At 47.6% G+C, this 13,583-nt stretch overlaps 1 protein-coding gene across 7 annotated transcripts in view; it reads left to right on the top strand.

The window, feature by feature from the left end:
- Positions 1–13,583, top strand: part of LOC119166721 (ferredoxin-fold anticodon-binding domain-containing protein 1) — a 158,971-nt gene that overhangs the window by 138,415 nt on the left and 6,973 nt on the right. Inside the window, exon 5 of one of the 7 annotated variants that reach the window (XM_075882452.1) lies at positions 5,776–5,800. The exons of the other annotated variants lie outside the window; for them this stretch is intronic. Coding sequence (XP_075738567.1) covers positions 5,776–5,800 — 25 coding nt within the window. The remainder of the gene's footprint in view (positions 1–5,775; positions 5,801–13,583) is intronic. 7 annotated transcript variants of the gene reach the window in all.

Raw genomic sequence — 13,583 nt, 5'->3', positions numbered from 1 at the left:
GAAACTAGAGTGTCACTTGAACACAGTTTAATGGCTCCTGTAGTATACCCGCCACCGTGGCAGTGGCAGACTATAGACTGCGATGTGGCTTTTCTTGAAGTTACAAAACATGCGCCTATTGCCCATATCCGAACATACTTCCTGGAACTTCAACACAAATACACACGTCCTGAGTTCTTTACAGATGCCTCCAAGTCTCTAACTCCTCTGTGTCCTATGCTGCTGTCGGCCCATACTTTTCGGATGCTGGCCCTCTACATCCAGGCACAAGTATCTTCACAGCGGAAGCTTATGCAATACTTGTGGCGGCTAAACACATCAAGCAATTACAAATACAAAAAGCAGTAATTTATACGGACTCCTTCAGTGTGGTAACGGCTCTGCATACTCTTAAGAAACAAGAAAACTCAGTCCTTGTCTCACTTTACTCCATTTTATGCACACTGTACTCACTCAAACAACATGTTGTAGTGTGCTAGGTGCCAGGGCACCGTGAGATCCAACGCAACGTGAGGGCGGATCAGCTCGCTGCATCCGTCCACAAAAGCACTGCCCCTACACCCATATCAAACCCGGCCCTTGATCTTAAGCCGTCTCTCAAACGAAACCTCAGGGACTAGTGGCAGAGCAAGTGGGATAGACACACACAAAACAAACTACACATTATTAAGCCACACCTTGGTCATTGGCTGCCAGTATCAAAATCGCATCATACAGAGGTAATACTAACGACGCTCAGTATAGGACACACATACACGACACACACATCTTTTGTCCGGTGGTGATCCACCATTGTGTGACAGATGTGGTGAAGCATTAACAGTCCTTCACATGTTAATCCAGTGCAAACAATTAGAAACTCTAAGAAAACAACATTTTCCATTACCCTACCGACAACATATACCTTTACACCCTGCAATGTTCGTCGGTAGGAAACTGCTTTTTAGTCATAAGTCATTGTTGGCATTTTTAAAAGAAATTCATAGTTTTCATATCATATACCCGGGCATTCCGTAGCACGACCTCTCCAGAGAGGTGTTTCCTGCGGTGGCTACACAAGAAAGCACTTGCCTCACGGCCCTTAAACGCAAGGGTATGAATAAGTGAGGCACTTGTGCTAATGCCATACATGTCCATCATCGTTTTTTATTATCACCAACTTTTGTCATCTATTCACACCACACACATCTTTCACGGCACGGTCATGATTTTATTACTTGTATGTTTTTACCCGCCTTACCGCGACGAATTTTATGGCCCTTATACAGCCGCTTATCACAATCATTGTCCATAATTTTAGTAAGATGAACTGGCGCTCTTTGGCCGTGAAATGGCCCTTGTGCCACAAAACATCAAACATCCTCATCATCATCTTTTCTTTCCTTTTCTTCTTTTTTTTCTTCGCGCGCAGCATTGAGATGTGATGCCGCGGGATTGGGCATGGTGCTGAGAGCATTTTCGGACGGTGGTATGTTCAAATTAACCGTTGCAAGTGCTTGCTCGTACGAAAACAGGGCGTTTTCACCTATTGGTATACATATAGCTTTGACGGGACCACAGCATGAGTTCGAACTATTGAGATTCGAGTGTGTTTATTTCCCGTTGCATGCATGGTCACGTAGCGGTACATTGGGCCACGAGGCAATTTCCTTCTTTGCGTGCTTATAGGTGTGCGCTCATCTGAGCATACATTGTCACAAACTGGTATAACGGATATAATTAAATAATGAATATAACGAAATAATTGTGACTCTCCTTCAACTTCGTTATAACGAGGGTTGAGTGTAGTGCAATTTGTGTGCAGCAATTCAATTCAAACCTTTACTTTCTTCAGTTGCAGAAATTTTTTGCAGAATACACTTCAATTGTCCCATGTATTATAGAGTAATACATTATGGAGCGAAGAATGGCCAATGAAACATTATTTGCCAAAAAAAGTTTTCTTAAATATTTTTATGTTTTGAACGCATTACTGAAGCATTTTGCATTTAGAATTATTTGGCAATTCTGGAACAATTTTTTTTTGTTAAATGAGCCCTTAAGGGGTTAAACAAGAATTCATCTTAACAGAGTTCGTCCTAATGGGAGTTTACTGCATTGGGTCTGATTATGTGGCTAATATCGCTAATACCCCCGCAGGGGCGCCTGCACAGGTAGGCGTTTGGTGTGTAAAGACACCACGGACCCGAGCTAACGGGGGAGTTTTGACTCCCTCCCACGCCTAGCTGTGCATGGCTTTGCCGTGTCCGAGGAAAAGGGGATCCTGGGGGTTGAGCCGACGCTGGGTGATTGGACTTTTAAGGCCCCCTGGCAGAGGCAACACACCCCTTTGGCCCCGGCTTCACGTAGACGACACCCCTGGGCCGACCCACCCAGGGGAAACCAGCAGTCGCCTTTTCCTGTCTCTCCCTCTCTTCATCTTCGTCTTTCCCTCTTACTTTCAATCTTTCCTCTTTCCCTCTTACTTTCAATCTTTCCTGTTCTCTCCTCTCTTCAATTTACTTCTGTTTTTCCTGGCGGCAAGGGTTTACCTTGTGTGGCTATCCAAACTAGGGTAAACCATATTGGGTTATAGTAACTGTGTACTGCTGGCGTTGCGCAGACATTCCCACATGCTCTGCCACGTCCCCTTGTTGGACTCCGTGGTGGGTGGTAGGTGCCGTTACCGAAAAATACACATTTTCCCATGGGATCCTTGACCCCCTCTTTAACTGATCGTGCCTCGAAAAAGGTACTCACCGACGCAACTTCACTACTTTGGCCCAAAAACAGAGAAACTTTCCCAAAATACCATGTCCTCCACTGCGAACAATCATCTACAAAAGCTAGAGCAGTCTGACCCTTCCTTGTGGCCAAGTGCTTGAGAGAGACCATTGGAACCGGTTATAAGGCCAGGAAGATGGCAAGTGAAGATCTGCTTCTCGAATTAAAAGACAAGGAACAGTACAATAAACTCTCGCACCTTGTAGCCTTTGGTAACATCCCCGTCTCTGTGAGCGCACATCGTACCATGAATACAGTGAAGGGTGTGGTATCGGACGAAGATTTACTGACACTGAGTGAAGAAGAACTTCTTGATGGATGGAAGGACCAAGGTGTAATACATGTCTAGTGCATCAAAATCAGACGCAACAACAACGAAATAGCAACAAAGAATTTAATACTCATCTTCAACTCAACCACTTTACCTGAGACTCTCGAAACTGGCTATATAAAACTCCATGTCCGACCCTTCATTCCAAACCCGAGGCGTTGTTTCAAATGCCAGCGATTTGGTCATGCATCCCAGAGCTGCCGAGGGCAGCTGATCTGTGCTAAGTGTGGCACAACCGGCCACAATGCTGATGAATGTAGTGATGATGAGGTCCTCTGTGCTAACTGCGAAGGTAGGGGTCACCCCGCATACTCCAGAGCGTGCCCAGCCTGGAAAAAAGAAAAAGAAATAATAACTATAAATGTAAAGAAAAATATCACATTCAGGGAAGCAAGACAACGGATGTCGTTAACATTGGCACTGAAAACACCTTTCGCTGAAGTGGTGCAACGAGGGGCGGCACCACAAAGGCCCTTGGCATTTGCCCGGACCTCGCCTAGCATGCCGAGGCCAATGCCATAAGCCCCTACGGCGGGAGCAGCCAGCGCTGCCCTGCCCACATTCAGCCTGTCCACACCAGTGACCTCTACAAGCTCTGGCAGCAGCCAGGGCAATCACGAGGCCAAGGGGGCTTTATCGACCCCCAGCTCGGTGGGGACAAAGACTTCGTCGATCGAGGTGAAGTCTAAGCGACGTACAGATCGCTCTGCAGAGCGGGCGTCCAGTGCCTCGCAAGAGGCTATGGACACCAGTTCAAGCCAAACGACGCAGGAAGGTCCGAAGGAGCGGCGAGCTTCTCTCGACCGCCCCAAAAAAGACAGAACGCCGATTACAGGGCCTGACAAAGGCCCTGTAAAATCAGGTAATCTCCGTCTTTTCTGCACACAGCACTTCTTCCTTTTTTTTTTCTTCCACTATGGACAACATAATACAGTGGAACGTGAGGGGAATATTTAGAAATTCTGATGACGTCCAAGAACTTCTGAGTAAGTTCAACGCGAAAGTGTTATGTGTGCAAGAAACGCACTTAACTCCTAAGCACAAGAATTGCCTACAGCAATATATTATTTTCCGAAAAGTCCGGGAGGATGCTGTCATACCATGTGGCGGTGTGGCCCTTATAGCTGATCGAAGTATAGCATGCCATCATTTGAAGCTCCAAACGGCCCTTGAGGCAGTGGCCATTCGAGCTGTACTTTTTAACACTCGTTACCTTATGTTCTGTGTACATACCACCGCATCAACAGCTACACAGACGTGATCTAGAATTATTAATAGATGAACTCCCAGAGCCGTTTCTGGTTCTAGGTGATTTTAATGCACACAATGTCCTGTGGGGCGATGCTCACTGTGATGCGCGAGGACGTCTCATTGAGCAGCTCCTTTTCTCTTCTAGTTTATGTCTTTTAAATATAAAGGAGCCTACGTATTTTAACCTTGCAAACAACACGTACTCCTCCATAGATCTTAGCATTTCATCACCGTTCCTTTTACCTGTTTTTAAGTAGAAGGTTCTTAAAAACTCTTATGGGAGTGACCACTTCCCAATCATCCTGAGCGCGCCGAACAAAGATCAACTACCCCCGCAGGTTCCTCGATGGAAGATTGACTCAGCTGATTGGGAAGGGTATAGAACTCTTACACACATGACATGGACTGAGCTGTCTGCACTGACCATTGATGACGCTGTCACGTATTTTACAGCTTTTATACTTGATGCCGCATCTAAATGTATTGCCAAAACGAGCGGTATGTCTTCTAAACGGCGAGTCCCATAGTGGACCGACGCATGCAGGAAAGCACGGACCACTCAGAACAAAGCATAGGCGTTGCTTCGTGATTTCCCTACAACTGAAAACCTGGAAAATTTCAAGCGGGTCAAATCGCAGGCTAGGAGAACGTGTCGACAAGCTAGTGGAGAGAGCTGGACAAAGTTTATATCGAGTATCAACTCATACACAGATGAGGGAAAAGTGTTGAATAAGGTAAAGAAAATTAAGGGCCAACAAGCTTATTGCCTTCCACTAGTAAATAGCCTCGGGGAAAGCTTCGAGGAGCAAGCCAACTTTCTTGGCACACATTTCGAACACATATCGAGCTCCTCACACTACTCTGAATCCTTTCAGAATTACAAGGCACGAATAGAAAAACAAAAGTTAGAAAGAAAATCCACAAGAAATGAGGCATATAATTTACCATTCTGCTTAGCAGAACTGCGAACAGCACTCAGCTGCTGTAATACATCTACCCCAGGTTCTGACAATGTAATGTACGCGATGCTGAAGGAACTACCCACCGAAACTAAAGAAACCCTCCTCTCTCTTTATAATCGCATGTGGTTTTCAGGTGTGATCCCCTCCTTCTGGAAGGAGGCTGTTATAATTCCAATTTTGAAGCAGGGAAAGGATCCCTCTACTGTATCAAGTTACAGACCTATAGCATTAACAAGCTGCCTCTGCAAACTATTTGAAAAAATGATCAATTGCCGCTTACTCCACTACTTAGAAACAAACAAATTGCTCGACACATACCAATGCGGGTTTAGAGAGGCAAAGGTTACAAAGGAAACCTTTTTTCAGTATAGCTGTGCCTTCCTGCATTTGAATTCAAATTTCCTCATATTGTCGTTTTCTTTTCTCTGACTTGGGTGGTCTACCTCTGATTGCTGGCCCGTAGAGAAGAAGTTCAAGTTTCTCTAGGGAGCATGTGAGTTCTGTGCCTTCCAAGTATCGCCGAACTGTTCCTACTGCCACGGGGTCGTGACGTGGCCGAAAACAGGAGACTTTATGTTGGGATTTAAGTGTATATTTGGGCAAACCTGTGCCCGGTAAACAGAAAGTTCGATTACAGTAGCAGTCTTGCACAGATAGCAGTAAACGGAGCGTCGGCCGTCGATCAACTACTGACAAGCGGCGAAGCGCGTCGGCATTTATACTCTTGCCGTCGAATGTTCTAGCGTTATCGCTGGCGGTGGCGTAGGTTCCAGAATAATCTGTACAGTTTGCAGAGTAGGCGTGATCTTATCGAAATGATCTACTACAGTCCGGAAGCTTCTCGAAAACTGCAGGCGCGGTTTGCGCTGAGAATCGTGTAGTGTTTTGGGATGATAACAAAACTTGGGAAATGGAATGTGGCATTGCCCCCCTCTGAAAAAGGCATCGTCCTTATGCTTTAACAGAAGATGAAGGTACAACGATATTGCAAGAAAGTACAATGAATAAATTACGATACAACAATAATAAACAAAACACTGTTTCAGTTTGTTAACGCGAATGAAACGGCTTGAGGCGCACGACATGGACGACTTCAGGTCGCGATCGGAGTCGATGGGAGTTCGTGATGCCGTCGGGGACAACCTCGTAATCAAGTGGGCCGAGACGTCGAACCACCCTGTACGGTCGCAAGTACCGTCGCAGAAGCTTTTCACTTAGTCGTCGGCGTATCGGCATCCACACCCAAACACGTTCACCGGGCTGGTATTCCACGAAGCGTCGTCGAAGATTGTAACGGCGGCTGTCGGTCGTCTGTTGATTCTTGATACGGAGATGCGCGAGTTGTTGGGCTTCTTCGACGCGTTGAAGGTACTCACTCACATCGAGGCTTTCTTCGTCGGTGACGTTGGGTAACATGGCATCGAGCGTTGTTGCCGGGTTCCTTCCGTAGACCAATTTGTATAGAGATATCTGCATCGTCTCCTGCACCATTGTGTTGTACGCGAAGGTCACGTATGGAAGAATGGCGTCCCACCTCTTGTGTTCGACATCGATGTACATTGACAGCATGTCGGCGATCGTCTTGTTAAGCCACTCGGTGAGGCCGTTGGTCTGTGGGTGGTACGCTGTCGTCCGGCGGTGGTTTGTCTGGCTGTATGGCAAGATCGCTTGAGTTAAGTCGGCAGTAAATGCCGTTCCTCTGTCGGTGATAAGGACCTCCGGGGCGCCGTGATGTTGGGCGATATTTTCGACGAAGAACTTAGCTACCTCGAATGTACTGCCTTTTGGCAGGACTTTTGTCTCGGCGTAGCGGGTGAGGTAGTTGGTAGCTACCACGATCCACTTGTTTCCAAAAGCCCACGTTGGGAACGGCCCCAGTAGGTCCATACCAATCTGCTGGAAAGGTCGGCAAGGTGGTTCAATTGGCTGCAGAAGTCCCGCTGGCCTTGTCGGCGGTGTCTTGCATCACTGACATTCTCGGCATGTTCTCACATAACGAGTGATGTCCGTGGTAAGACGTGGCAAGTAGTACCTTTCTTGTATCCTCGCGAGCGTGCGAGAAACACCAAGGTGCCCTGCCGTCGGATCGTCGTGCAGGGCCTGTAGGAGTTCTGGTTGCAGAGCTGAAGGCCCCCCAAGCAGGTGCTTAGCTCGAAGCGATGAAAAGTTTTTCTTTTGTAGAAAACCGTTTCGTAGAAAGAACGACGCAAGTGTGCGCTTGAATACCTTCGGGACTTTGGCGTTCCTGCCTACGAGGTATTCTATTAGGGGCTTAAGTTCCGGGTCGGCCCGCTATCGTTCAGCGAAGTGGTCGGTAGTTATCGTTCCCAAGAAGTAGTCGTCATCCGGGTCGTCGGGTAGTGGTTGGTCGACAGGCGCACGAGAGAGACAGTCGGCGTCGGAGTGTTTTTTGCCGGACTTGTAAATGACAGTAATGTCATATTCTTGAAGTCTCAGGCTCCATCGTGCGAGGCGACCTGAAGGGTCCTTCAAGGTGGCTAGCCAACACAAGGCGTGGCAGTCGCTCACAACTTTGAAGGGCCTGCCGTAGAGGTAGGGGCGAAATTTTGACGTAGCCCAGATGATGGCGAGGCACTCCTTGTCTGTTGTGGAATAATTTGCTTCTGCTTTGTATAGCGATCGGCTGGCATAATTAATAACCCTTTCAAGTCCGTCAGCCCTCTGCACAAGGAGAGGGCCAAGACCTGCGTCAGTGTGTACTTCTGTCTCGGCAAATTCGTTGAATTAGGCAAGTAACGGAGGCGTCTGGAGGCGATGTTTAAGCTCCTTGAAAGCGTGTTTCTTGTGGCGTTTCCCACTTGAATTCCATGTCCCCCTTGGTAAGGATAGTGAGAGGATCGGCGATGCGGGCGAAGGTTTTCACGAACCGCCTATAATAAGCGCACCGCCTTCTTGTCTGTGGGCAGCCAGTATTTGGCGATGGCGGCTGTTTTCGGTGGATTGGGACGAACTCCAGACTTGATGATAACGTGCCCCAGAAACAAGAGCTCCTCGTACGCAAATCTGCACTTTTCTGGCTTCAGTGTGAGTCCGGACGTCTTGATGGCTTGAAGTACAGCTTCAAGGCGCCGAAGATGCTCGTCGAAACTCGAGGAAAACACGACGACATCGTCCAAGTACACAAGGCAAGTCTGCCACTTCAGTCCTGCCAGTACTGTATCCATAACGCGTTGAAAAGTCGCAGGCGCTGAGCAAAGGCCGAAGGGCATCACCTTAAACTCGAAGAGGCCGTCCGGTGTTATAAACGTCGTCTTCTCTCGGTCTCTTTAGTCGACTTCAATTTGCCAATAGCCAGTCTTAAGATCCATTGACGAAAAGTACTTGGCGTAATGGAGCCGATCAAGTGCGTCGTCTATTCGTGGGAGAGGATACACGTATTTTCTTGTGATTTTGTTCAGGCGGCGATACTCGAAGCAGAAAAGTAGGGTCCCATCCTTTTTCTTCATTAACACCACGGGGGATGCCCATGGACTCTTGGACGGCTGGATAATGTCATCCCGCTGCATTTCATCAACTTCTCTCTTCATGGCTTCACGTTCTCGCGTCGAAACCCTGTACGGACTCTGACGGAGTGGTCTGGCATTTTCTTCGGTTATGATGCGATGTTTTGTGATTGGGGTCTGCCCAATTTTCGATGATGATGAAAAACAATCTTCGTATTGCAGGAGCAGGGCCTTGAGCTATTCTTGCTTATCGTTCGGAAGTCTGGGATTGACGTCGAAAGCTATGGGAGGGGCTTGGTTCCTCTGAGCAGGTTCCGCAGAATCGGCGAGGGCGAAAGCACTGGTGGCTTCGACAATTTTTTTTTATGTATGCGATCGTTGTTCCTTTGTTCACGTGTTTGTACTCATTGTTGAAATTCGTGAGCATAACCGTTGCTTTGCCTCCCCGCAGCTCTGCGATCCCTCTTGCGACCCAAATATGTCGGGTGACCAACAGATGCTGACTGCCTTCAACGACGCCTTCCAAGTCAGGTGATTTAGGAGCGCCGACTGAAATAATGACGCTTGAGCGAGGCAGAATGGTGACTTGTTCTTCCAGCACATTCAAGGCATGGTTTCCTGACAGCGTGAGCGGGGGTAGTGCTTCTTCTGTGGATAACGTTATCGACTTTGTTTTTAAATTGATGACAGCACCATTGAGGGCTAAGAAGTCCATGCCAAGGATGACATCTCTCGAGCAATGCTGTAGGACTACGAAGTCTGTAGGATAAATACGGCCGTTAATGGTGACTCTCGCTGTGCATATTCCTGCAGGCGTTACGAGATGACCTCCGGCTGTACGTATTTCAGGGCCTTTCCAAGCTGTCCTAACTTTCTTTAACTTCGCGGCGAACGACCCACTGATGACAGAATAGTCGGCTCCAGTATCGACGAGAGCGGTGACACTGTGGCCGTCGATAAGAACGTCGAGGTCACTAGTTCGCCGTGTCGCATTACAGTTAGGGCGTGGCGTCGGGTCACAACTGCGTCGGCTTGTTCCGCTGCTTCCATGTTGCGTCGTCAGGCCACCTTCGGTAAACGAGCTTTCGCCGTCAGGGCTTTGCCTGGTTGGCGTTGCGTTCAGAAAGCTCCGTCGCGTCGTCGGAAGAGGATTTTTGATAGTTCGTCGCACAGCAACCGCACTTTCATCGGTTGCTGCCCTTTGTTTTCCGGATACGGGCTAGGAGACCAGCCCCGCGTTGGGCCAGAGTACTGCCGGGGGTGCGGTGACATGCGGCGGCTGGGCGACGGTGAACGGGAAGGAGATGTCACGTGGCCGTTCCCCTGGCTGCGGACGTGGTGCATCGATGGCGAAGCCACGCAGTCCCATCTGTCGGTACTGGCAACGGCGGTAAGTGTGCCCAGCCTCGCCGCAGTGGTAGCACAGAGGGCGGTGGTCAGGGGTGTGCCAAACGTCGGTTTTTCTCGGGGCACTGCGCTGGCCCGCTGGCGATTGGTAGGTCGTTGGTGGGGGTGGTGGCGGTGGTGGCGTCTGGCGACGGAAGTGCGATGGGGCGGCGTTCTGGCGTGCACGTGGAGGAGGGGCGTGGCGGCGTGCTGCAGCAGCATAGCTCATGACTTGCAGCTGCGGCTCTTGAGGCTGAGGAACGCCCAGCGACTGCTGAATCTCCTGGCGTACGAGGTCCGCGATGGATTCTACGTGAGGCTGTGCTGATGGAAGTAATTTTCGCAGCTCCTCTTGCACGATCGCTCGGATAATCTCACGCAAGTCAGTGGTTCCTAGTGCTTGAATGCCGGCGTAGCTTGTAGACTAGAAGCTACGATTATATTGCCGCGTGCGCATCTCGAGCGTCTTCTCTATCGTAGATGCTTCTGAAATGAATTCGGCGACCATATTAGGCGGGTTTCTGATCAGCCCGGCAAAGATTTCCTGCTTTACTCCTCGCATAAGTAGACAGACCTTCTTCTCCTCGGACATGTCGAAGACAGCGCGGCGGAAGAGTTTAATCATATCTTCCGTGAATAGCGCCACGTTTTCATTTGGCATCTGCATGCGGGTTTCGAGGAGAGCTGCGGCCTTCTCCTTGCGCACCACATTTGCGAAAGTGGTGAGGAACCTGGTGCGAAAGGTGTCCCACGTTGTGAGGCTTCGCTCTTGATTCTCGAACCAGGTTCGAGCACCATCTTCCAAGGTGAAATACACATGTTGTAGCTTGTCATCGTCTGTCCAGTCATTGAGGGCGGCGACGCGGTCGAACCTTTCGATCCAGCTTTCCGCGTCTTCCAGTGGCGAACCGCTGAAAGTTGGCGGCTCTTAGGGTTGCTGTAGCAGGAGTGGTGCAGGTAGAACCGGCGTTGACATAGTCGCCGTGGTCGACGTCAACGTCTTGGTTTTCTGAGCCTTGTCCAGTAAAAGCCCGTACTCGGGTGGCAGACCTTGTTGCCTGCGGCTAACTTGCTGCTCGTTGCTGGCGTCGGTGTCTTCACGGCGTGGGCTGGGTTCACGGCTTGACAGAGGCGTCCGGTACAAGGAATAAACAGCACCTCTACCAAATGTCACGGCGTCATGACGTGGCCGAAGACAGGAGACTTCGTGTTGGGATTTAACTGTTTATTTGGGCGAACCTGTGCCCGGTAAATGGAAAGTCCTATTACAGCAGCAGTCTTGCACAGATAGTAGTCTTGGACTGATAGCGGCGAACGAAGCGTCGGCCTTCGATCAACAAGTGACAAGCGGCGAAGAGCGTCGGCATTTATACTCTTGCCGCCGAATGTTCTAGCGTTATCGCTGGCGGTGGCGTAGGTTGCAGAATAATCTGTACCGTTTGCAGAGTGGGCGTGATCTTATCGAAATGATCTACTACAGTCCGGAAGCTTCTCGAAAACTGCAGGCGCGGTATGCGCTGAGAATCGTGTAGTGTTTTGGGACGATAACAAAACTTGGGAAATGGAACGTGGCAATATATTTGTCTTGTCCCGTCAAAACTCTGTGCCTGCACCGGTCTCCCTCTAATTATTTTCTCATCTTTAACAAGGGCCTGATTTATCACTGATACAGATGCACTACTTTTAACCAATGCATGAACATCATTGCCATTGAGATTAATATAAACAAGGTTAAGGGCGGTTGGAAAAACAGTCTCAATTTTTGTCGTCAAGTTGTACTGGACACCCTCTTTTAGTCGTTTTTTGGTTTTGCTTCTAGATGCAAAACTGCTGGTTCTGCATCATTGCTGTTATCAGAAACTAAGTTATCCAGTCAATTGCAGCCATGATCATTTTCGTGCTCATGATACCTCCATAGCGCTCTTTGAAAATTCTGATGGGGCCGACACTCATTGAGTGGTGCAAGATTGGTACAGATGTTTCTGAAACATCTGATTAGCTTCTCGATGGTTTTAAGTGGCTTTACCTGCACCTACCTTTACAGTTGTTTAGGTAAGTTATGAATAATCAATGGCACTACAGTCCAACCCCACTACAACGAACGCCGCTTCAACGAAAAATTCTTTGTTCACCATAAGGAGTTCATAGGAGTCTACGCTTAAATTTTCTTGCAACAATGAACACTTTTTTTTCTGCTGCACCGCTTCAACAAAATTTAATGATGCAATTCCAGGTTCATATATCTAACGCTGTGCAGTAAACACAATGTTTAACATTTTGATGCATTTTCAGAACTTGAAAATACGTCGACAAAGTCTAAAACACACATTGGCACCAACAGATTCTGCTGATTCACCAGATTAACTGATTCTGCTCGAACATTACTGATTGAATAGGTGAACACAAAAAGGTTATGATAGCAAAAAAAGAAAGCAAACTTACTTTTATTAAGATTTGGATTCATTAGCCATCGATTACACTATGTTGTTAAGGTGCAGCTGAATCAAAGGTGTGTCTGATGAGCTTCACCCGTTGACTGCTGTGCATTAGGTATGCTATTTTTGAGTGTGGAAATTGGTCAAAGGATATTGGTCAAAGAGACACAAAAACGCCAATATATGTCAATGAACATTTATCTCGACAGAACAAGCAATTGGTTGCAGCTGCAGAAAGCAACATGCCAAAGTAACCACTTTTGCTTGTCGCTACACTAACCAAATAGCGTGAACTCGGTTTGAAATTCGTATGGACAGCCAGAGGAAAGATACTCGTTTGGAAAGATGAGCACAGTGAGGTCATGTGGATTTTGAGTCAAGATGACACCGCATAGATGACTTAAAAACTATGAGATCAACAAAAAAAAAAAGTCTTGATTGGTTGCATGGTACATTCAGGGCAAAAATGTAAGGCAACTCACAAGGTACAACAATGGGGTTCTAATTTTTTCATTTGAACACAGGAAGTGTTAGAAACAAACATAAAAGTTTGTACACATACTTGGAATCACTGGGAACTCAGTTTGAGGCTGTTGTATTTTATAAAAGTTGGCTCACGGAAAACGATACTGCTCTCTTTCTTGGTTTTTACACGTGCGAACGACTTGACAGATTATAAGAAAGGTGCGGTGGTTTGGCAATATACCTCAAAGAAGGTTACAGCTATGACTTCATAGATGATTACATTGTTTCAAACACCAACATAGAATGCATTACGCTTTGCACGACACAGTTTCAGCTAGGTGCTATTTATAGGCGGCCAACTGGTTAACAGCATTATTTTTTCAATTACATGGAAAATCCCCTGAATTTTTCACATCTTAAAGCACTCCTTCTTTTATTGTTTGCGATATAAACATTAGGTAATACGATGAACAATGAAACATATGCTGTTGAATTCAAGAATTCAATTGATGCTTATGACTCACAA

Source organism: Rhipicephalus microplus, unplaced genomic scaffold (assembly GCF_043290135.1).
Source record: "Rhipicephalus microplus isolate Deutch F79 unplaced genomic scaffold, USDA_Rmic scaffold_12, whole genome shotgun sequence".
NCBI lineage: Eukaryota > Metazoa > Arthropoda > Arachnida > Ixodida > Ixodidae > Rhipicephalus > Rhipicephalus microplus.
The sequence above is the reverse complement of the archived record's forward strand: the minus strand, read 5'-3'. Positions and strand labels throughout refer to the sequence as shown.